We start from the raw sequence: 25,413 nt of genomic DNA on the forward strand, positions 1-25,413 counted from the left end.
AAGGGCAATTCCCTGTTCTACAGACAATCAATAAAAAAATCTAAGAGAGGGGACTGTAATGGGGTCGGCTTGTAACCTGCTCTGACAAATTAAGGCAAGTGGTGTTTTTTCATTACTTACACATCCGTTTTCATTTTTCCCATCAGTGGAACCAATTAAACAATGCTCCCTTAAATTAGTCATTGATTTTTAGCACTAGTGACACTTTACAGAAGGAAATAATAACTTTAAAGGGAGTGTGTTCCTGTTTTTGTTTTTTTTTCATTACTGCCAGTCTTGTTAAGGACAGAAGTAATTCACCTACATGAAAAAAAGTGGTGTCTTAAATTAGCCATTGATTTTTTCCTCAGGTGTCACTTTGGTTAAATGCTTTGTGGTTGGGAGTTTTCTCTCTCCAACCTGGAAATTGACAACAGTCACATAATCTATTAGTCTTCACACACAGATAGACAGAATAATGCTTCTTTTTCACTCCTAGTGTGTAAATTTATGACCTGAAACTCTTTTTCTTCCAAGAAATAAGTGATAAATGTTGAGTTTGAGTGTGAAAAATCAACATTTTCACATCATATGCAAGCAACAGGAAACACTGCCAAGAGAAGAAAAACTGCAGCTCGTAACAACAAAAATGTTTTTATCTCATGATTCATTCGGTAAAACATCTGGAAAGTGGTGATAACTTTGTTTTCAGAACTATTTTATTACAGAATTTTTGCTATTGCCGATCCCATCCCACACATGTGAACCTCGACAAACAAAACTCAGACTGACCAGATTCTTTTTTTAATGCTCAGATCGAACAAAAAAACAAACAAAAAACAAATGAAAAAACAGTTTAAAATAATAAAAAAAGAGAGAAATCCAGGACAGCAGGCCATATCTGACGCACTTCTTTTCTTTTTATCTTGAGACTAGAAAATACACGTACAATTTGAAGCAGCAACAGAATGAGCCTGATTATACAATGGAACACTATTTTTTTGTCATAACATGGATTTTTCTTCATCACATTATAAAAACTCTAAATATTTCTTATACCTTTTCTTTTTTTTTTTTTTCTTCCCAAAAAACAAAATGGCAAAGCAACGACTTTCAAAGCAAAAAATATACACCTCATGTTCACCTGGAACATAACAGAAAAGAAAAGAAAAAATCAGGGAAATATTTGACTTAATGTTTTTTTTTTTAAAGCTTTTTATTGTTTTAAACCAATAAAATCACTTCTATTTTTTTTATTTGTTTATTATGTTGATTGATTGGTTGCTGTGTCCACTTAAACTGTACATGAACTGAACACCTGAATGACAAATGAATGACTGCTGCTTTCAGAATACAAAGAAAAAACTGCTGTTTTACAGTGGATGAGTTATTTTACAGCGGCCTGTAGCTTTATTGATTAATCCTAAACACCGGCCGTTTCACATGTGATGCAGAGAAAGAGTATCCATCGAGTGCCGGAGTCTCGTCTTTGCTAACCCACGAGGTTGAGAGGATCGTCCAGTTTTATGTCGTTACAGCAAAAACACCTACACGATGAGATCTACAGTTTGATTGGACGAGGGGCGGAGATCGTTGACAGACAGGAGGTGCTGTGCTCAAACTGGTGGTGAGGCAGTTTCTCACTGACGGGAGCGAAACGTCTCTTTTATTATCACGTCACTTCCTCGAGTCTATAATCATGTCACTTCACCATTAAAGTATCGTTTAAATACGTTGCCAGTATTCGCTTAAAATGAGCATGAAGGTACAGTAACGGCTGTTCGAGGACAAAACTAAAAGGACAGTCGAACAAAAGTGATCATCCTTCGATTTTGCAGGAAGTCTAAAGATTCAGTCCGTGGGTGACGGCGTGAGTTAGCCGTTGAGTCCTTGTCTCGCCGGGGCGCCACATGCTCCAAAATCATAAGAATAGAAAAACAAAAACAGAATGATCTCCACATTAATGTACAAACATAAAACAGCGGTAAAAAGCCAACCACATAGCGAGCCCCTGGCAGGTCAACGCCGCGCCGTTCCTGTCCATAAAGTGCACTCTCCATCCTGCTGTGGACGTCAGAAAGAGCAAAAAGGAGGATGTGTTTATGTGAGAGAGACGAGAGAGAGAAGGGAAGCTCCGCTGCATGTGTGTGTTCAGTCCTATCCCCGGAGCGACTGCGAATTAGAGGACACGACAGTCTCAGGTGTATCGATGGAGGAGGCGGGGGAGGGGGGAGGTGGAGGTGTGTATGTGTGTGTCAGTGTGAGTGTGTGTGTGTGTGTGTGTGTGTGTGTGTGGTTGTGGGGCTGACGTTAATAAACATAGCCCTCGCTGTAGGGGTGCGGCTGGCAGTAGGGCCCCTCCTGTACGTAGGTCATGTTTTCGTCAAAGTGCGACAGCGGCACCGTGTCCTCCTCGTTGATCTGCCGCTCCATGTCCGTCTTCAGCACCGGCCGCTGATTGTCGGGAAACGCCATGGAGAACAAGGCCTCGGGGTCGCACACAAACTTGTAGACGTATCTCTCGCCGGCCACCTGCGATGGAGACGGACAAGACGAGGAGGGAAAAGAAATGAGTCAGACATTTTGGTTTGGACTTTTGGTGGCAACAGTTCCTCACACAGGGAGGTACAGAGCTGTGTGGGTCCATGAAAATTAAAACACACAAAGTATACAAACTATAATCACATCTATTTACACAAGACTTTTACTCTAAGTGGATACAAACATTTGCAAGGCGAGCACTTGAAATTATAGGCAGACTTTCTCCAGCAAATACACTCGTTCATCTTGACCCGTCAGTGGCTGAAAAAGGTTGAATATCTGTTCACAAGCCAACGACTTCTTATTTTTTAAGCTCATTTTTCCAAACACACACACTCAAATCTCTGCAATCTTTTTGAATTTGGACTATTATCAACGTCAAGCTACAAAAACAGCTTCAATTCAAGAGTGTTTCAAAAACCAGAGACAATCAAGGCGCCGCAGACAGAAGAAAACGTGTCAAAAGAAGGAAATATATATTTTAAAAAAACACTTATTATATGGCCAACATGTTTTGAGCACTAGGTCTTCATCGGGGATTCAGCAGTAATTAAAACCAATGAAATGACACAAAACAGAATATAGACTGTAAAACACTGTAAAAAAAGAGGGGAACCTTTAGAGAAGTTGGTGGACTTTTAGTTACACAAACTTCTCTGATCTCTGAGAGCAGATTTGTTTTTCTTCTGTAAGTTTCTTCTTTTAAGAAATAAAGTTTACTAACTTTCCCTCCTAAATACTGTTAGTCTTCAGCTCCACACTGAGTTTAACCACACTGCATTCTTGAAGGATGAATACAGACACTTAATTTTTTGATGTGTCGTTGTTGTACACTATTCACTCACAATGCATTTGACAAAGGAAATGGAGGAGCTGCTCACAGCTGGAAAAAAAAAATTGTAGATGGAGGCCAAACAGCTTCAGCAACACCTCAAAAATAAATGTTTTTGTTAAGTTAAACTCTCAATGAGTTGTTTTTCTGAGATGCATTGGAGCAAGATGAACAAAGATTTGGATCTCATTTAATCCTGTAGATGTTCTTTATTTTCTGTTTTCCCAGATTTCTTTTACCTTTTGCATGATTCCCTTCTCGTAGTAGTAGCGCAACGATCGGCTGAGCTTGTCGTAATTCATCGCCGGTCGATTCTTCTGTATCCCCCATCGACGTGCCACCTTAGTACCGCACAGACAAACAACACAACGGCAGTCAGTAAACATGCACAGAGAGCAGGATGCCAAAACACAAACACACACACACACACACACACACGCTCGACCTGATTTCCTGACAAGACGGTTGGCGGCAGCTGAAATGTTAAACAAACTTATTAATCCATATTTTCCTAATAACCGTAATTAGAGTGCGTCCAGCCTGAGCAGACCTGACCAGGGATGTGTTCATTAGGAGCTTGTCACACACCCAGCGGAGGAGGCAGCAGATGTTACAGCACCTGTCTACCAGACCACCCACCACCCGGCCTCGGAGTCCAAACCCACAGCGCTCTCCTCAGCTTCTCCTCTGCTGAGTTTCAGTCCACATCTCATTTTTCCTGTCTTCCCTTTCTCTCTTTTGTTTCATCTATCCATTTTTCTGGGACCCCTTCACCCAAAAAAAAAAAGAAAATCTCTGTGACCTTCTTTCTTTTCTCTCTGACATGCTACACCTGCCCAGTGAAAAGCAAGAAGCCGCTAGCTAACGTGTGTCCGCGGCGTCCCAAAGAGAGCTCGTTTGGTCACCTGATGGCATGAATGGGCCCCCCTGTTAGCTGCAGCTGGCCCGTGCCTCTACACACCGTCGGGCAGCGTGGACCTCTGCCAGATACCCCTCTATCTCCTCCCCTCCGCACCCCCACCCCCCCCCGCCTGCACCCTGCATCCTCCTCCATCCCCCAACAGTGAGCAACAGTGACTGAGCCCCACTGTGTGTGATGTGGGCGCACACACAGACTCAGCCTCTGTTTCCATTTTCAAAAGGCCCAACCGTCAACATGGGTTATATTTTTAGGAGTATGTCCTGTGAAATATTTAGCGGGGGCCGGCCTGAAGGGTCAGCTGGATGGATGTGGCTGAGGACAGAATGAATAAAAAACTATAAAACAAACCCAGCCTCACTGTCAGATCAGAGAATATGAGTTTTTCCCCACTTTAAATGTTGACCTTTGACATCGTCTAATCGTTGCAACCATTTTTTTTTTGCTCACGACATACTTAAAAAAAAATCCACATGTCCTCCAGGTACAGGTATGATTGTTACACACTGCTGTGATTATTTTCATTATCTATTAATCCTTTTGGTTATTTTAAATTTGACTAAAAAATGTGAAAACAGAAAACTGTGAAAAACGTCTATCAGTATTTCCCAGAGTTCCTCGAGTTAACACCTTCAAATCTCTTGTTTCATTAAATCACAGCTCAGCGAGATTTTCGGTTTTCACAACTAAGAAGAGCAGAAAAAAACTGACATTTGGAAAACTGTAATGGTTCGGCATTTATCCTCAAAATTGTAGAAGATTTTCCGCTGGCTGAATTATCGATTAACCAACTAATAATTTAGCCAACATACTGAAGGATTCAAGGATTTAGACACATTCATACGTAATATGTGGCATGAAATACAACGTGATGTGTTCCTGAGGCTGTGCTAAAAGAAGATTATGAAAATATAAGATTAAAAAATGGAAATATAAGTCTCTGATGATGTTTCCCTCACCTCCTCTGGCTCGATGAGTTTGAACTCCATGCCGCGGCCGGTCCAGGCGATGAAGTGGGAGTTGGACGGGTCGTCCAGCAGAGCCACCAGGAACTGCCAGAGCTGCAGCGAGCCTCTGCGCTGGTACGACGGGCCCTCGCGGTACAGGCCTGACTCCTGCTTGATGTCACCTGCAGGACACGTAACGGACCTTTTACTGCATGGTGTTTCAACATGGCTGCACGTGGAGTAGGTTTCAAGGTGATGCTTTTAAAGGATTCGGTGGGAAGACTCACCTTCAACCTTTTCCGGCACCACGCAGGTATCATCGTAGAAATGCCTCACCACTTTGTCAAACATACAACCTGCAAAAGAAGGAGCGTTTGTTAGAATATTGAGTGAAAATCCAAAGTGCACCATCACAACATTCACGCGAATCATCGCTGGTACCTTCAGTCCTGTTAGTGTGAGCCAGATAGCCGTCTTGCCGTAAGTAGACAGAATGGCAGCTAGGCACTTCTGCTGAAAGCCAGGCAAGAATGGGAGAGTGGGTGTTAAAGGGCCCGAAGGCAGCATTAAGAACACTATCTCAGTTATCTGAGAGCAGTCAAAGCCTGTTCACTCAATGCACCACTGGCTCTGATTAAAGAATATGCCCTCCGGTGTCGGCACCGCAATGGCTCCCAGCCACAGGCGAGCTCACTATATCACACTGCTAATACACGCTGCGAGCGTCTCTTCCACTCAGAGGAAGATTTACTACCAAATGAAACACGTCTCTCGTGTGAAAACACGAGCTGACATGATGTAAGTTTTGTCATAATGTGAGGGCTCAAGATAATAAAGCTGCTCAGATCACAACTACACGGACCTGAAGGTGTTGGGTTCTGTGACTTTTTGCTCTGACTTCTTCACTATTAGCGATTAGAGCTTTCATGAACACATGACTTTCTATTTTCACAAGTTTCTTTTCTGTTTTTTTTCTTTGAGCACTTCTCACTAGGTTCAGGTGGGTGTGGCTCAGCTGGAAACAGGTTATACACCAAGATTTAGCATCATTAAAATAACAATGTGGCAGTTTTGTGGCTGTTTATGTTGCATAGCTGCTGTCAATCGAATCCGATCAATGAAGCAGACTGGATTAAATCTTTTGTTTTAATAAAACCTGCAGACAGGAATGGAAAGTAACTAAGTACATCTACTCAAGTTCTGGACTCCACTACGCTTTACAAGCTAATATTGTACTTTTTACTTCATTACACTTCGTCACATTTATTTGATGGCTTCAGTTAATTTGTAGATTTTTCATAAAAAATGTAAATCAACTAATAAATTCTGATGAATTATTATAGATTAACCTTCTGGACAGTAGATGAAATAATTGAAATTAGCCTCACTTTTTCCAGCTGCAACATTAGTGACATTAAAGGAATCAACAATTATAATCCAGTGAATAAGTATTATCCAACAGAATATTTCTATGCTGTAGTACTGCTACTTCTACTTCAGTAAAGGATTATAGTTCTTCACTGTCACTACTAGAAGCTCAAAGATGTTTTTTTGCTTTATAAAACTTAATAGTTAAATCAAGTTTTCAGGGGCTTTAAAATCAAATAATCAAAATATTGGTGTGGCCTTCACTTTGTGTTACGCTGAAGAAAAGTCTGGTCTCTGTTTTATTTTAAGCCCATTTGGGTTTTGAAGTCGTATTTATTTCCTCTAACTTAAAATGTTTTGTACCTATAATGTGATTAAAGTCATTTAACTACACATGTCTGATCACATAATTCTCTAAAAATGACTTTCACTTGTGTACAGAAGCCTGTATTCATCAGTTTGTTTTTACAACACTGCTCACATTGACTCGTCCATTTAGGGTATATGTCAGAACCTCCCACAACACAGACATCACGGCTGTGGCTTGTGATCAAAAAAACAGCCAAACAGGTTACAAAGTGAATGTTCAATAAACAGACTGAGGCCCTTCATTTAGGCCCATAAACATTTCTCTGAACTTCATCAAAGTAATGGGCTTGTAGAGGAAATTGCTGCTAATGAAATTACTCGCTCCCCTCCCATCCTTTCCAACAGGCCTGCTCCGGTCAACATGCTCCTCTGTGACTGATAATAAATTCGCTCTGATGCTCCATCTTGGATGTACAGTACCGTACAGTAGTAGCAAGACTGTAAACCAAAATATACCTAACTTTTTTATTTGTTATGTTTACACTGCAATCTGACCTTTATACTGTGTATTACTGGCTGCGTGTGACAATAAGAAGCAGCTTCAGTCAATGAAATGCACATTTAACATCCTGACTGGCGGAGAAGCAGATAACAAACGGCTCAGCTCATTGATTTAAAAATGACTTGATAACAATGTTGATAAATAATTGTTTGTTGCCGATTTTCTATCATAAATTAAATATCGTTTGGTTTTAGTGTTGGCCTTTTGAATTGGCAAATTGTGTCCAATTCACAAACATATAACAGGTTAGCTTGTTAGCTCGATTAGCCATGCAGCTAGCGGTCCGGATCGGGAGCTCGGAGCACCAGTGGAGTGTTAGAGTTCACTCTGCTAGCACAGGAGATTTGGACTGTTGGGAGGAGGAGGTTTTCAGGCCTGGGACCGGGGACCCAGCAGGGACTCAACACAGCCTCCAAGACCTACAGAGGCCAGTTTCACGACGGGGAATACAGTGACATAAAATGGCTAACAGTAGGGCTCTCAGGGACCATGAAGACACGGCAAGTTCAGGTGGAGACAGGAGAAACATGAAGCAGGAGAGGAGAGAGTCAGCGCCCACCTGCAGAGGCCTGAGCTATGTTATCAGACTAGGAGGACCTGAGCTAGCTGATTAGCATGCTAACTTCAGTAGGCATCTCTGCAACACAATAGACATTTTTCACGTAACATCACAACTGTTATTTCTCACCATTCTGCTAATAGTTTCAGTACATTTTTGAATCTTTTAAACGGGCATTTTAACATATTGCACCTTAGACAATGAAATGTTTGATTAACCAGCCGAAATAATCTTCGTTTGCAGCCTTGGTCTTGAGACTTCTGCTAATAGGCCACAACCTGGCAGCTCGTTTCTCAAGAAATTAAATGAATTAACACTGAATCCGGTGTTGTTAATGAGTATTTTGTGACACTCAAACGCATCGATGGTAAAGTGAACTTGCACTTTTTTTTGAGCTGCTGTGAGGAAACAAAGACAGTCTAACGTAACAGAGACCTGAAGGAGGCCCACAGTGTTTTCCTAGAACTCATTGCCTTGGGAAGAGGCTGCTTTTCTCCCTGACTGGTCACACAGACTCTCCTCCAGCTCTGCCTCTCCTGGGTCCTCTCTGTCTGCCTTGTGAATGAACACAGCAGTCCGGCGTATGTTCATTCATGTCCTGATGTAGCCTCAGGCTCTGCAGAGGCCGCGGGCTGATGATTAGGTCCCTTTACTCTCCAACTAAAGGGAGCGGACAAGCGTGGGAGGGCGGATTTTGGATTGTGACCAGGCATCCACCCCCCTCTTTTCTATTAGAGCTCCACAGGAAATGGCGACTGGCGCAGACACCCGGCCCAACCAGATCCCCTGCCCTAATAATGGGCAAACTTAATAAACGCCACCCCCTCCTCACATGTCTTCTCCCATTCCTGAAATGATAACGCTCTGGCAGAAGAAAAAAAAAAAGGCTGCTGTCGCTTCATGGCTCTTACTTACCAGAGTAGATCAAAGTAACACACAAACACCCATGCAACGCCGCTGTTGTGTCTCACCTGAGTCGTAGGTGAAGTCTCTCGGCTCCTGTTTGATCATCATGGAGGCGGGGTACGTGTGGGGTAGAGGCGCCCCCATCATGGCCGGATGCTCGAACAGAGGGTCGGGATACTCCTGCTTGAAGCCTTGAGGAGGGAAGGGGATGTTGGGCTCTGACATCTGTCTGTGGTAGATGGGCCGTCCGTCCCGAGCCATAGTCGGCGGGGAGGGGAACGAGTGGCACGGCTCAGAGAGCTGACGTCGAAATCTGCAGAGGATCAGAAAAGTCAGAGGATTCATTAACAGACAGACAAGAAGAGACAGAAACTTAAATTTGTTTAGTTTGACCCTGTTTGCTGAAGAAAATGCCAAGTAAGGACAACAGAATACATATGACGTGACACTATGTAAGTTATTTAGTTAATCTGATGTATATAAATCATCTAAATATGTTTCTGAATAGTGTAGCACAAAGGCTCACTTACAGTACGAGCTTCCATAAAGGATGAATGAGGGCTATGTGAGGTGGTTGAACACAACTCATTTTCTTGATTATCTGATGAATCTATTTGTCTATAAAATATCAGATGCTCATCACAATTTCCAAAACATCTTCAAATGGCTTTCTTTGTTCAAAACAAAGACAACATTTCACTTTAGATTCACATCAGACAAAGAAAAGTGGAAAATACTCGATTATTATACGATTATTTCACATTTGTTCTTGAAAAATGTCTTAAATGATGAACTGAATAGTTGATGTTGCTGAGCTCCAGAAGCTTAAATAATTTTCCCAAACACAAGGAAAAAAAAAACATTGGAAATATTTGTCTTGTCAAATTAAAAATAAAATCTGTTTACAGCACACTGAGGCTGTAAACCTTACATCCAGCTCTACTGGGAGAATATAATGATGATCTATTAATTTTAACACTTTAACATGCTTACAAACCTGATCTGAAGAAAAAAAATACAGAACAACAGAAAAAGAGGAATCTAGTCAATCTTAGCAATGTAAATAAGAAAACTACAGTTGCTTTCTGACACTCTGAGACTCTGGTTACCAACCTGCAGGTCACGAGATGATTAACAGGTGAATAAAGCAGAAAGTACTTTGGATGCTACACAGAAATAAAGGCCTAACTATTTTTTAAACTTCATTACTGGATGATTTAACTTCCTCCAGCTTCTAAAAACACTTACAGGACCAGGAAAAACTAAAAGAAACCCCCGTCTTCATTTCATCTCGTAATAATTATTAAATATAACAGATGTAATCAGTGATGATGGGTCACATGATGGGACTTTATCTTAAGGGAAAAAATAGATATTTGTTGTTTATTATGTTGAGTTACATCTCAGATTTGTGCTCTTAAAAGCTGCAGCTTGTTCGATCTAGAGCTATTAATCTGTCGTTGTTTGGTCTATAAAGTGTCATAACGTGGTTGTTTTTCTGAGAATTTGGACCAATTATTCTTAAAAAAACGAGTCAAACTGAGTAATCGAACACCAGAACAGTCAGAGATTCGTTGTTGATCGTTGTAGCTCTGGTTGGATCCTCCCACTCAACCAATGAGCTTCTCCTGTAACTAAAACTCTGATCTACATCTGCTGCTGTGACCTTATTATAATCAGTTTCGAGTACAACCGCCAGCTAAAAGCCCCACATGTAAATGTGATGTAAATGTAAAAGGCTGCGGGCTGCTCTACCTGTGGTCCATAGAGTAGGCGTTGTCAGGGAGCGGCTGTGAGGACGGTATGTGGGCGTAGGTCCTATCTGGTTTGGGCGTCGGGGCCGCCGTGGGTGAGGCATGATGGAGGGGGGACACGGGGGTGCTACAAGGGGGCGTCACTGGGCTGGAGGGCTTCATTCCTGCAGGCTGCTTCTGCTCATAGGCACTGCGGTAAACAGAAGACACAAGTTAAATGTGGCTCCAGTGGGTTTGATCCATGAATATATGAGCTTTCACGATGATTGAGCATGTTTGAAGTACAGATTTATCACATGCTTTGTGTTAAATCTTACTGGTTAAGGCTTCATCTGTACACGTGTGCATCAGATTCTGTTGCTGAGATGCTTCGGGTGTGTTTGTCTTTGTTAAATGACACCTGATCCGTACATTATTGAGATGACCCAGATTCTGCTTAAATATGGAACATTTTATAGATGAAGAGAATAAGATATTCAAGATATTAAAGAAGAAAATATATAGTTTCTATTGTTGTTATTTGTTATTTAAGTAACACGTGAGAGAAACATGTCTTTGAATTTACAAATTGTCAAACATAAAACAGATTAAAACACATTTCTACAACATTAAATTCAGATGAATGGTACTTTAGATTGTTAAATTTGTACTTTTTTAAAGGGAGTTTGGTATAAGTGTCCTATATTCTCTGTATTATTATAATAATCTTTTGTTTGTCACACATTCGTCTTTCCACATCATTTTTTTTTAAATCATATATTGGCTCAGACACATGCTGACTTGTTTCGATGGATATATTAAGGAACGTCACACCATCTGATGCAAAGTAAAGTCCTGCCAAATGTTTTTCTTTTTTTGTCCCCTATAAGCATCTCAGCAGAAGCCACCAGGTGAGGGAAATGAATCACACATATGATTCACCACTTATGAAACAGAGTTTCAAGACGACTCTCTGCTTACAAGGTCATTATACTCTATGAGCTCGCAAGCAGCATGAATGTTGTGTATTACAAATCAAATCAGCAACACAGCGCCTTGTATTTACAGTGCCTTGGTTTCTGGTACATTTTATTTGTGTTTTTCTAAGTCATTTTCAAATAAATAAAAAACACAATATTATGCTGGGTTGAACAATTGAAGAAAAGATTTACAACAACTGATAATTCATTAAAAAAACATCCCGAAAATAAACTGATGCTTGGTCAAAGTGTAAATACTCGTATACTCTATCTACCAATTTACAGTGGCTGTACTTTCTTTTTAATGTTGCCGGTGTAAAACTGTCAGAGAGTCGTCCTTCATGGAGACATTTCAGGTCTTGTGGAAGTTTTTAAGTGTCGAGTCGGTGTCGTGCGGCGCCCACCTGATGTTGTACGGGCACTTCTCTCCATACTGGAGTTTGAAGGGCCGTTCCTGACTACAGTTGGAGCTCAGCTCTGAACACGGGCTGTGCAGCTCCCTCTTGATCTTCAGCTGCAGTCCGTGGAAAGCCACTACACCCAGAGAGGAAGAAAAGATGGAGAGAAGCTAATTTAGAGACTGAATGACTGTCAGGTATCAAGAAATGTGGGTTTTTGTGTAGGGATACAGGTTTTAGCAGCGTGGATATGTATTTACACTATCTGCACCGAAATTCACTCAATAAATGTCGTTTTTAGAGCCTCACTCAGTTTTTGGGGCTGATCCGGTTATAAGACACTAAACAGTCTGATATCGATTAACTACACAGAATATATTACTGTATATGAACACACATTTTTTGCAATGATATCTTAGAAGTGGTGATCAAAAACTTTTACATAATGGAGACCAGATATCTTCACCTAGTTAACTTCACCAAGAATTTAATAATCCTAAAATACCCCAAGCATCTTTTCCTGCAATATGTTTGGTAAAGACAAAAAAGCTTTTATTTCGTAAAGCCCCGATGCTGATATATATTTGATCGGCCGGTGATATCAGCCAACAAATATATCAGTCGGGCTCTATTTGTTTCCTTTTTTTAGGATTAGAGGCTGTGTATGTTAGTTTGAGCCACCAACTCTGTCCTCAGTGTACGTCACGTCCTATAAAACACTTAACAGAAACAACCAGATTAACTCATGCTGCCTCTATACCTCTATTATATCATAGTCTGTATTAAACAAAAGGACAGAGCTGTCTAACTCTTCCTCTTTGTCACACCAGCTTCCCCCAAACCAGAAAACAACCCTCCTGCAGTGCAGATACCAAGTAACAGACTTGTATGAACGTGCACCAGGCCATCGCTGATTAAGAGAATTCACGACGGATACATTAAAGCGTTCATCCTCCAACAGATTTGACATCTCAGGCCATCACTTACACGAACAACTCACTTCAAATCTCATTTGTTCAGCCTTTTTCCTGACAGGGACTCTGTTAGTGAAATATGACAATCATAAAAGCGTGTGTGCGGCGAGCTCCTATAAATGCTCTATCTGCTTTCAGCTGGCTGTCAATACGTTCCAGACGACAACAACAAGGCTCATTGATCTGAAGGGGGGGGCCCTGCGCTCTCTACCTATGGCCCCACAGTGAGCCTGGTGCATCTGAGAGGCTGTTAAGTGCCTGATCAGTCCTGATTAACATCCCATCATCTCAAGTCATGATCAACGCTAATCCAATTGGCTGCGCTTCTGACGAAAACCCAGTCAGTCAGAATGAAGTCAGGCTCAGGTTGCCTTGCTGATCGCCGTCTCACCGCGACTGCACACAAAGCAGCGACGAGGCCGTCCCACAGCGCTCTATCAAACACGATGAGAGAGGGCCGGTGGTGGTTGAAGGGGATGATTTTTGACATTTCAGCCTGAGAGACGGCGTTAAAAACAGAGCGACCAGAAATTATGAATGGAGGAAGACAACCCATCAACTCCTGGTCCCACTGAAGTACAAACATTTAAACATTTGACTCAAATGTGTGGTGTGGGAATATTTTTCTTTCCTGCAAGGAGCTGAGAGAGGAGGATGTTTTGGGGAGTTTTCTCACGGCTGACTGACAGCTGCCGCATGAGCAGGGGTCGATCTGCCAACACCCCATCTGACGCACAGCAGAGCCCCTGGGGGACGGGCCACACGGGCCCGGCATGACAAAGCTCAGGGGTTGTTCGCAGCCCTCGCTGGGGGCCTGACCTTTCCGGGTCATCGATCGGAGGTCAAAGAGACACTTCCTGAGGGGAGACCTTTGACGACGCTGGCATGGCAGAACCTCGTTAAAGGCTTACGGAGTCAAAACAATACCTCGGTTTTGCTTGTTGAGATCACAATCAGTGTCACTTTAATTACCTGTTACAACAAACACACATGTATTTCTTATTCTAAGTGAACTCCCCCGTCTTCTGGATGCTAGACTACATTTATTTTCTCTTTTTTACACTGAATCAACATCAGTTTTATTCAGTATGTCAATTTATTCTGAAATGTTTGAGCGATGGCGATAAAAAAATGCTTTGTTTAACTGTAAGCGTCACAGCAGCCATTAACAGCGGCTTCACGTGTGCTCCAGCACAGGGACCTTAAATTAGAAATGGAAATGTCACAATAGATTTCGTCAGTGGGGTGCCAAGGTACACAAATCAATAGCGAGGGCATTGCCTCTGACTAAAACAGAGACTTCCTTTTTAGTCCAGAATGTCATGCCCATCACTGCTTGATTGCTCTCATTATCTACATATTGATTAACCGAGATGGTAGGGTGTTTAAAAGAAGAAGCAGTTAGAACAATTACTGGGTCTATTTTGAATGCAAATGTTTTTTTTTTTTTTGTTTTTTTTTTCTTCCAGGGCCATTAAGTGAAATATTGTGCAATTTTCTTTGGTCTTTGGTGAACAGAATCAACAGAAATCTGTTTTTAAATGGAAATAAACAACGTGGCCACGTGTTGAAAACATAATTCTTGTGTTTGTTTCAGCTTCAGGAAAGATTTAGTTGATCCGGATATGACACTTATTGATTTTTCTTCCCTTTGCAAAACTTGCTATTTAATTTTAGCTTCCATTTTTTTCTGGCAATCCTTTTATCGTTACATTATCAAAGATCTCTTGGCTCTGAACGTTGTGTATTCTCAGGTACAAATTGTGTGTTTTGGCAGAACCGGCGCCTACGTTTGGCAGATATTTCTCCCGTCCATTCATAAAAAAACTACAGGTCTTTTGGCAACAGCGAAAAACCTTCCATTCCATTTTCACCTACTGTAGGTGCTCGCCTTTGCTGTTAAATGACGGAGGCTCAGATCTGCTGGTAACGTGTGGCCTCATTTTACACCTCCTCTACTCCTTTCGTTTCCTGCTAAGTTATGCTAATGGTAAGCATCTGTGTTGGAGTTTGAGACAAAGAAAAATTCTCCTTCTCCTCCTTCAGCCTGAGGACACTTTCGCTTCGAGGCCGCTCTCATGCTGCTTCTGTGCTGCATGGATGGAGAGTGCGAAGTCGACATTGAGGGAAAACTGCCATAGATTTCTTGAGAGGTGATAAATCCGAGGCCATAAAAATATAAAATAACACTCTCAAAAAAATCCTGCCCTTCTGACACAGTCTTTGAAGCGACTCCTCAATGCAGTCTTTTCTTTCTTTTCACCCCTCTCCTCCTATTTCACATGCGCTTACACCTTTTTTTTCTCATTCTAGGTCACAAAAGAACAAAATACAAAAAAATATAAAAATGTAAAAATACTGTTGCTTTCATACTGCAAGTAAACGTAGAACTGAAAGTGTAAAAATCAATTTACATGAGATAAAAAGTAGCTAAATCAAAATAGAAGAAGAGCAAAGATAGATTAAAAAGTATTAAGGTTTTTTTCAGTTCAATACATTTTCTATATTTAACTGGATTTAGTTTCCTCAAATAAGAATCTGCAATTAATTAAACTCATGTCAGAATATTTTACAATGAAAAAAATACCACTCCTGCAACACCAGTTGTGTCTTTTGCCAGTGCCACCAACTAGGTAGCAAACAATTAGGCTAGCAACTCTTTTTGGCTAACATTTACAATGCTACTATCAAAGATATATTTCAGCTTTTACAGTTAAGTTAAACTAGTTAACTTTAGATTTGGTCCAAATTGAATTTCATGCAAAAATACTTTACAACCTTCCAGTTAATACTTATTATAGAGTGACAAAATTTAGCCTGCAACAGATTTTATTTTCTAACTTTGCTAAGGTCGACACTTGAGCCAAATTGTTGTAAGAATAAAAAAGTACAGGCAAACATACTGACTTCACAAAAACAGGTCATTTAATTATTTTAAAGGATAAAGCTGCTGTTAATATTTATTTTCTTATTGTCAACAACTCCCATAAAAAGATATAAACCAACAATACAGCCCCAAGCGCATTCACTTAAAGATGTACCGTAAATCTTTGAAAAAATGGTCACAAATATATCGATTATTTTTTAAATAAGGCTACAAAATTTCTTAAAACAGCTCTGCACTGTAGTTTTTAGAAAGAAATAACTCAAAGAGTGGTGAACAATGCATCTGTGGGAACTGTTTTCAGCTGTGGATTTGTGATTGACTCAAAAATTAACTACAGTGTCTGAGTTCACTGTAACGAAAGGACACTAACCAGTGATGGCACAGAACAATGTGATATATCAGCCTTTGGATTTGGTGTTTTCCTGGTATTTTATGATAAGAAGGAGAAAATAAAGCAAAGTTTTACCCTTAAATTCCCCCCTAAGCTGCTTTGTTGTGACATTTAGTACATGTAATTACCTCCAGTCTCGCTCACTGCCCTTCTCTCCTCACTCTCCTCTCTTACAACTTCTATCTACATCTCTTTTCCACCTCCATCTCTCTATCTCACCGTCCGTCCCCTCCATCTTTCGGCTTGGTGAAACCCATATGGGAGAGCTGCCGGCTGGGATGCCTGCTCGAGCGCCCAACCACGGTGCCCTCACCCTCCCGCCATCTGTTAGTGCCTCTCCAGTCTGCTGCAGGTTTGCCAACAGGACAATTCAGATGGTCAGCAGTCTCCTGCCACCGTGGCCACCCACCCTGGCTACCTCTGAAGGACAACGGGACAGTCTCGGTGACCTCTGGTTCGCTACTGTACACCACGCCGCTCCTCCATGTTGGATTTTAGGGTGAGCTAATTCACACCCAGTGGTCGGGTTTTTAGTTCACTGTTGTGGGTTCTGGACGATACGAAATCGAGCCGGATGAACGGAAATAATTTGAGAGGGGGGGAAATATTTCAAGGGCATACGGGAGGACAAGATGGTTTTTACACCTCCACAACTGTGGTTTACTTTATCTAAGCTTGTCTTTACTCAGTCTGTGGAGCAGAAGTTACAAAAAATGGCTCCAATAAACTAAATCTATTAAAAATATTAAACAGCCTTAAAAAAAACACAACAAAAGTTGCAAAATCAGAGTAAAACTATTAGATCTAAAGGCAGACATAAAGATAAAGATTGTTGTTGTGTTCTCGTCGGCCTGATCTCCTCAGATTTCAAGGTGTTTGAGAATTGAAGGCAAAGAAGAGAGAGAAAAAACTGACCCCCCTCTGGTTTTTAATCTAGGAAACCAACAGGAACCAGATCGAGGATCTCAGGCTGTCATCTGGCTCACGAGAGGTTAAAAGGTCTGTGATCTAGTTTAATGCCAGAACTAACCAAAATATTTTCTTTGACTGCGAAAAATCTTACAATCTACTATAAAACTGAGAGGCTGTCGATGCAGATAGGACCTTTTTTTCTCTTTGTTCTTAGTTACGGATCCTCACTTCAAGTTTGTTTCCAGGTTAAAGGGCATTGAGGACAGAGGGAAGACTAGTTTTGTGTCTTTTCTCACAGTTTCATGGGCGTTTTGGCTCATCGGAAAGACATGTGCTCGCACCGGGTCCCACTGAGCTCCACTCACTCCATTTCTGTCCCCACCTTGGCACTACTTCCTCCAGAAGTGGCCCGTGCCAAGTCACCAGTCACTGTGTGCAACCACCGTTCACAACCAGGTACGACTAACTACCTCGTCCTTATTACTGCGAGGATAAAATCAGAGCTGGTCAAGCGATAGATTTTTTTTTCTATCATACTCAAAGGGAGTATTATTAGAAACTGACTTTTTTTTGTCTTGCAGGAAAAAAAATCCTGCTTGTTTTCCTGCTGTAAAAATCCCCACTGAAGACAAACAAGCCTTCAACTGAGGATAAATGTAGTATTTTCTAATATTACACCGCCTGATTTAGAAAATCTAACCACACTGGATGGTTTCTACCAAAAGCACTTTGAGGAAAAAGGTCATCGAGGAGCATTTTTAAAAGATTTTATTTAAAAAAAAAAAATTCAAAACAGCCATCGCTTGACTGCAGTTTGGCCTTCCCGGATATAAAAATATCACTTCAACCCCTTTTTAAAAAAAAAAATCCACCACAATATTTTGATGTTTATGCAAATAAATCACACTGCAATAATATCTCAGTGGTGGTGCGAGGTACATGAGCAACACAGGGCGAGAGACATATACAGAGACACATAGACAGAGAGAGAGAGAGAGAGAGAGAGGAGATACCCCCCCACCCATGCACCTGTCTGCAGACCCGCAAGACTGCCGCAGCTCTCCAGAGAGCACTTGTGCGAGCAAAGGTGAGGCTACTGAGAGACACGGAAAAACACACACCGCCACATGCACTCTCCTCGTGTACAAACGAGACGAGGAGGGGAAAAAAAACCCCACCACAGATGTTGACACACACACCCAAACACAAGCACATACGCATGCACAAACACACACACAGAGAGAGACCAAGAAGAAGAAGAAGAAGAAGGAAAAAAAACGACGTGGTCTCTTACTCACAGTTTTCAGTCTGGAAGTCTGGAACGAACTGCTCGTCATTGTCGGGAACTTGAGCTAAAGACACAAGCAGGAGAGAAGAAGAAAGGGAATGATTGTTTCTGATGTTGATGGACAACGCAGCATTGATCACAGCTCTCTACAGTCCAATACCCTCCTCTGGCAAAACAGTCTCCTGGGATATTAGCTCGGCCTATCCCGGCATTGTTTGCCTCTGCTGTCGGTTAAAGAACGCAGCTGCGAAAAAATATGTTTTACAGGAAATCGGGGCACGAGGTAGTTTGTTTTTTATTTGATGCCCGTGTTGAAAATGTGAAACTAGGATTTATATGTTTTAACAGCCTCAGGGTCGTGACAAAAAATATATTTTATCTGTTATTAAATCCTAGATTTTTTTAAAAACTTAAGACAATTAAGGTTATTTTTCTATGAAAACATATTCAGAGATTTAATGTGACATAAACAATTTCGCAACAAGGTCCATTTAGCAGCATTTCTGGAGCTTTCAATCATATTAAACAAACTTCCTCAGCAGATGAAGACGCCATAGAATCGTAATTGTTCTAAATGCCGTTTTTATGAGCATTTTAAGGGACTTATGGTCAATGTTTGCTTTAATCTAAATACATTTTCTCTTGATTTTAGTGCAGCAATCTTCTTATTGTGCATAAAACAAGTTGATTTCTATTGAAACGGTTAAAAAGCCTGAAACAGATTCAGATTTCACTGTTTGCTTTAATAAAATCTGAATTCGACGGACAGGAAATGCACCAAAAATTACAAAATAAATGCACAAAATAACCTTGAGATGTTTTGAGCAATATATTTTCCACAATCTATAAAAAGAAAGTCGTACAATAAACCCACGCGAGCCTGCGAGGGAGAGGATATTTTGCTTTAGGTGACCGTCTACCTCCTAATTCCACTTCCTGAGGTCGCCTTGTCCATTGACTGCTCCACAGCCTCGGCTCTCGCTCCTTTGCCAGCAGCCAAACACCCATTGTTAACAGTATCTAATTGGCTTCTTCCCTACTGGTGAATCCACCTGTACCTACCGAGTCAGGTCTGTTCCAAACGCTTCACCTGCGCCTCAAAACGCCCCTGCACTCAGGCTAATGCTAAAATAATGAAGCCTGCTCTGCTCTGGCTCCAATTAAACATGTACATATTTATATCACACATATTTACACTCGGTGACAGTCCTCCGTGTCCCTCAAGTTCGAACTCTCTCTGGCAAAAAGCAAAGGGAGATTTAAATGTGTCATTAGCACGTCTATTTATACACACAATGGGGTGGATCCTCATTATCGCAGCATCAGTAACATGTCTCGACATGTCTTAGAGATCTTGAACAAAATCACTGATTTTCCATTTTTGCCACTCTTGATATAATCAGGGATGGTTTTTTTTCTCTCTCTAGCCAGAGGTGTGAATTGAGGAGAGTAAACAATCAACAGATCAAGAGGAGAAATTGCTGCATATTTTCCAACAATGTCAGGCGGGTGAAGAGGACAGCAAACAAAGGGGTAGAAATGAGTTGACTCTAGGTGCTGCTGTACTTAAAGCCATCAACTCTCTATTGTGTGCAGGTCTTTTAAATGCATTTTGTATTTCAGCCTGGTTGAATTGCTGCTGATCTGCAAAACAACTCTCCTGTATTACCCCACTCTGTTGTAGGCTTTCTTAAAGGGCCATTAGATGACATTTTTGAATAATATATTTACTTTTATCATATCATCCCTTTTTTTCAGAGAACAACAACAACGAACACAACAGTGAAAAATACTGAAACAAGGCTGCAAAGAAGCAAGCTCTCGTCTCATGACTACAACACAAGCAAAACTTCAGAGGACCTAACTTGGAAAGGGACAAAGAAGAGGAGAGATGAGAAAAAAAAAAGAAAGGCAGCAGAGTCTCTGTGTCCGATAGGAAGTACAGGATGGATGAGTCACCGGCCTCAGTCTGTGAATGAGCCAGCTGATCCCTGCAACAAACTCCTGGGGAGAACGGCAGAGCTGGAAATCTGCCGCCATTCACAAAACAAAAAAAACAAAAAAAAAAAAAAAGAGAGGGAGAAGGACAGAAGGGAGGAAAAAAAAGGAGTGAGGATGAAAAAGGCAGACGTTGTAAAAGGCTGTGAACGAACAGGAGGCCTGAGCAGGAGAGACTATCGGAGGTATTTCCTAAAACCTGCGACAGCTCTGGGTGCGAAATTTAACATTCTGCGTCGCCGATTTCCAAAACAAACTACGTTGTTAACACCAGAATTTCAAGGTGAAGTCGTTACAGAAACAAAAACACAAGTATTCTTAAACCTGAGAAATCTATAGAGTGGCAGGAAAAGATAGTTTAATACGTCCAAAAAAAAAACCTGAGTGGAGGTGGAAGGAGGGCAGGAGTTGGTTCCTAGGTGTCAAACGTACGCCTGTCAGCTAACGAACCCTCTCAACCTCTCGTTCTCGCAGTCGGAAATTCAGTCGGTCCTCTCATAATTCCTCCTCTTGTTCCAATTACCTGAACTAATAAATCTTAGAAATGGGGGAGGTATTCCTTTTCATCTTAATGGACAGGAAGTAATTCATTAAATCTACAATCTTGAAGCGTACATCATCACATTGATCCATGACAGGCAGAACTGTAATCCTTAACGGTAATACCTCTTATCAGCCGCCCGCCGTCTCTTTTCTCACTTTGGATACTGAAATATTAAAATCGTGTCTTATTCTTTTTTTTTTTTTTACACGCCCTGCGGTGTCCGCCGTGCCAACCTCATAATCTAAACTGCTGCTCAGAGTCGGCTCGACTACTCCAATATCTGTTTCAAAGCATACTTTCCATTTTTTAAAAGCTTCGGATTGAACAGCGAGCATTTTCAAATGTGCTGAAGAATAGATGGAGCCTTATAAATGATGGAGAGTCGGGTTCACCTGTGTGACGGGGGCGAGCCAAAATTTCTCCAGACACTTTTTTTTCCAGAGGACGTATAAACGATCCTTATTCTTAAAAAAAAAAGTATTTAAGTCGACTCAATCATTACTTTGCACTTGAGGATTCTACTTTATAACTTGAATTATAGCTTCACAAACTGAGCTCTCACTTATATGTTGAGATAGATATTTTTTTGGGGCAGGTTGGCATTTTATTGTTGCAGTGCTGTGATAGAAAAACAGAAATTCTGATTATTACAGATTTTAACTGACTGATAAAACAACATATTGCAGGAAAAAGTTAATATTTTTTGCCTTCACACCGTAGATGTCCATGTTTTCTCATAATTTCTAATCATCCTATTTTAATTGAAGGACTAAAAATAACTCCAGAAGTAATTTCACACATTAAAACATTTTTTAACTTGAACTAAAAAGCTATTTTTTTAGCAAGTAATGCAAAATTTTAACATTGAATAAATTGTTTTAATACATTTGTGTGCATATATCAATAGTCGAGCGTCACTAATGTTACAAAACATCTAAAATTCTTCATTTTTACACCAGTGCTTTGGCACATTTGCAGAGAAAATACCTGCAATTTAGTTTCTTTTATATATAAACATACAAAAAGTAGTTTAAATAACTCTTTCAAAGCAATTATGTTCAACTTTACACTCTGTCTGGATTCCTGCCTTTACACCGACAGATCAAAACAAAAAACTACTTCCATGAACTCTGAAAATGTTTTGACCTTAAACTCTAAAATACCAAAACACTCATTCCACTGAAATACTAACTTTCAGTTTTACATGCAATATTCAAAGCACGCTGCTTCTTAGTGAGATGCAAAATACAAAAAAAGTCAAGCAGAGAAGCCAACATGCACATGCACAGAAAAAACACGGGACAAAGTCAGGAAAAAAAACATGAACAATATTCACCACTGACCAAAACTTCGGTGCTGCAGACACGATGGAAAGAGGACACTCGCGCTTAAATCCTGAAGCATCACGTCTCAGTTAGACCACAATGAGCACGTCTTGCCATTAGAGAAAAAAATATATTAAAAAAACGAAGAAATTGATAAATATATTTTAAAAAAAATGTCGATTTGAGAGGCTGATTCTGGTGGTTTGGAAGTCTGCGATTAAAAAAAAAAAAGAAAAATTATAGATCCATTCTTTTTTTTTTTTGCTGCCAAGAAATGAAATTGAAGAAGACAAGGTGATGGTACAGCTGGAGAAGATAGAGAGGTGTGCTGAGAGGAGGCAGAGCGAGAGAGAGAGAGGGGGAGAGAGAGAGAGAGAGGGGAGAGAGAGCAGATGAGAGAGTAAGTGAGCAGGAGAGAGAGAGAGAGAGAAAGAGAGCTTGTAGGCTACAGCAGAGCTCTGGTATAGAGGTGGAGGTGGCGGTGGTGGCGGCTGGCGTGCAGCGCGTTAGCTCCTGCCAAAAGCAGAAGAGACAGTGAGCGTCGGAGAGCCTTCTCCTGGTAATTTGTGATGACACTCTCTGGGTAGAGCCTCCTCGGTCTCTCCCTCAAGACCCCTCGCTCACAGTCTCTAATGTATGCATGACACACAAGGTGCCTCTTCCACACAGGCTTTTAATTGGACTGCGACGCTAGGCAAGTAACTCCAGGCAGCTTTTTTCCCCCCCTCTTCTCCACAACCTATCCATTTTTACCCATCTCTCCTCCTTTTTTTTTCTTCTTTTTTTTTTGCTTGAGATTTGAAACACTCACCTTCTGCCAGCCAAGTCTCCTGCAGCTGACTGAGGTCCTGGAAGAGCTCTGGATGAGGAGGGTGTGTGGGGAGGAGGGGGGGAAGAACCAAAGCAGAAGAACAAGGTATTGAAGGCAGTTAAAAAACACAGTCAAAGCCCAGGAGAAGTATCAGAAACAACTGACTTCATTACGGAGGGGCTGATATGCCGGCAGAGCCACTGGGGCTCAGTGGGCACGTGTGCAGCTAATAACAAGTCAATTTGTGTCTCTGACCACTGACAGAGGCTTGTGAGAACCATCACAGGCCGCTGTGTTGTAATTGAGATTCTGTACTTAGCAGCACAGGTGGCCACAAACCAATTGAATTTTGCTAAATGTTTAGGAGCCGTGAAATTAACTTCTCCCCCTGCCCTTCTGCCTACCTTCAGTGTCCAGAGCCAGGTCGGACTTAATGAATTTTCTCTTTCTGTCATGTGCTGGCCTCTGGCAGCTCGTTGTCTTTTCCTGCGGCTTCTGCGAAATAACACAAAAAAAGGACACAAATCAATTTTTTTTCATCCCCTCACGCTGGAGCAGTGATTGTGTTGTTGGCTGCAGCACACGTGCAACTGAAAGAGCAAAAAAAGGGAAAAGAGCCTCAATGAGCCACTCATGGATGCCTCACACACACACACTTTGTAAAGCCTGACCCATGCTGAGGACCTGTGCTTCACTCATATGATGTTGTAACATGGTGCAGAACCGGTATAAGTGTGTTAAGGAGTGGGCACCTTGTTTTAGCTGTTTATCTTTGATGATTAAATGCAACTTAAATGGTCCCTGAGGGAGAAATGAGTCTTGGCAGCAGCAGCAGAAGAAGAAGAAGAAGAAGGAAGACAGAGATGAGATCAGAACAAATAGAGAAGAAGAGACATTCACAACAACAGAAGATATTAAAAGATGATGTGAAGATCCTCCAAGTGTTTTGTTTTTCTTCTGGTCACTCACTTTGGAGTTACAATAAGGCACTTGCTGGTCGTGAAATCCATCCATTCTGCGCCGCTGTGGCTTTAACTGACGAGCGATCTGCAAAGTCTCCTGTCCGGACACCCTTCAAACAAAAAAAACAAAAAAACAGAAGCGAGATGGATGGAAATCAGACGTGAATGCAGTCTCTCTGTTTGATTTGAACACCTCTGCTTGTTTTCTGGAGAGCGATATCACAGACAAACACCTCCGGCAATGCTTGCAAAGTTAAGTTGACAATCTGCAAACGTCGCGCGTAAAAACGCGGAGCGCGCAGCGAAAAATGTTAATAAACTTATGGAGGAGGGTTATGAAGTGTGCAGTTACCTAGCGACCTCGCTTTTCATCCGCTTGCAGAGTGCCACGGAGCGGCTGCAGGATCTCCACACAGTCCCCGGCTGCTGCCTGCGCTTCTCCCCCCCCACCCCCGCTCACTGTGTTGCTTTCTAGCGGCTTGGCATCGCCTCCCCGGGGCCTCCCATGGAAACAAGCCGCACTCCCGCTTCCTATTGGTTGTCAATGTCTTTCACTGGATCAGATTGCTGGCAGTCAATCACGCACGGCTGCAGGCGGTAAAGCACCGGAGAGGAGTCAGTCAGTGTTCACATTCAAGTGTCATGATGCGTTTTTTTTTGTTTTTTTTTGTTTTAAAGTTTGGATTTATGTTTAAAAGAAGAAATCAGGAGGAAAAACTCGCGCGTAATTTTGCATGCATTTGGAGTTAAGACTTCAAAACACACATGCAGACTGCACCTGCACACCCCCTCCCCTCCCCTCACACACACACACACACACACACACACACACACACACACACACTCCTCTCCCGGTCAAGTTTGTGTCCATGGTAACTGTGTTTTGAAGAGCCTCCAGAGGGACTTGCTGAAGCGCCAGCTCTCCCCTCTCCTGTAAGGGATACATTGTTGGGCAGTGCCGAGGACCCGCAGAAGGCACTGACCTGGAAGTAAAGTACAGGTCACCGGGCAAAACTGAGGACAGCGTCCAAAAACACACCAAACACTGAGTCTCACAAACACACGTGACTGAGTGAGTTAACAGAGAGAGGCTCAACCTGAAGCTGTTCTCCTGCAGCTATTCACTGAAACACCAGAGGAAGCTTAAACACACATAAAGTTGGTTGTCAGTTGAATATAATCGATCATACATGCATATTAAAATAAAAATATAAGTGGAACATGTGAACACAAGGCTAGTAGCTTAGCTATGTTAGCAATGGGATAGTAAGGCTTGGTTACTAATGTT

General features: G+C 41.6%; 1 protein-coding gene across 2 annotated transcripts; it reads right to left on the bottom strand.

Annotated features, from left to right (window-relative positions):
- Nucleotides 1-879: 879 nt before the first annotated feature.
- Nucleotides 880-24,541, bottom strand: etv1 (ETS variant transcription factor 1). 2 transcript variants are annotated; one of them, XM_073485671.1, is made up of 13 exons: nucleotides 24,478-24,541; nucleotides 24,133-24,235; nucleotides 23,568-23,658; nucleotides 23,164-23,211; nucleotides 18,496-18,549; nucleotides 12,040-12,169; nucleotides 10,678-10,866; nucleotides 8,988-9,235; nucleotides 5,660-5,728; nucleotides 5,506-5,574; nucleotides 5,231-5,400; nucleotides 3,592-3,693; nucleotides 880-2,511 (listed from the first exon to the last, which is right to left on the bottom strand). In XM_073485671.1, exons 1-13 carry the CDS (start codon nucleotides 24,495-24,497, stop codon nucleotides 2,290-2,292), a joined length of 1,515 nt encoding a protein of 504 aa, XP_073341772.1. In that variant the 5' UTR covers nucleotides 24,498-24,541; the 3' UTR covers nucleotides 880-2,289. The 2 variants fall into 2 exon arrangements, with proteins under 2 accessions (XP_073341772.1, XP_073341771.1); XM_073485670.1 differs by having other exon boundaries at nucleotides 5,660-5,731.
- Between the last annotated feature and the right edge of the window lie 872 nt (nucleotides 24,542-25,413).

This window comes from Pagrus major, chromosome 17, assembly GCF_040436345.1.
Source record: "Pagrus major chromosome 17, Pma_NU_1.0".
NCBI lineage: Eukaryota > Metazoa > Chordata > Actinopteri > Spariformes > Sparidae > Pagrus > Pagrus major.

Excerpts from the sequence above, each read along its gene's own strand:
- etv1 (XM_073485670.1), bottom strand. The coding sequence starts at position 24,497 with ATGAAAAGCGAGGTCGCTAG. Across the intron at positions 24,236-24,477 it reads ATGAAAAGCGAGGTCGCTAG|GGTGTCCGGACAGGAGACTT; the intron begins GTAACTGCACAC and ends TTTTGTTTGAAG. Across the intron at positions 5,575-5,659 it reads TCACACTAACAGGACTGAAG|GTTGTATGTTTGACAAAGTG; the intron begins GTACCAGCGATG and ends CTTCTTTTGCAG.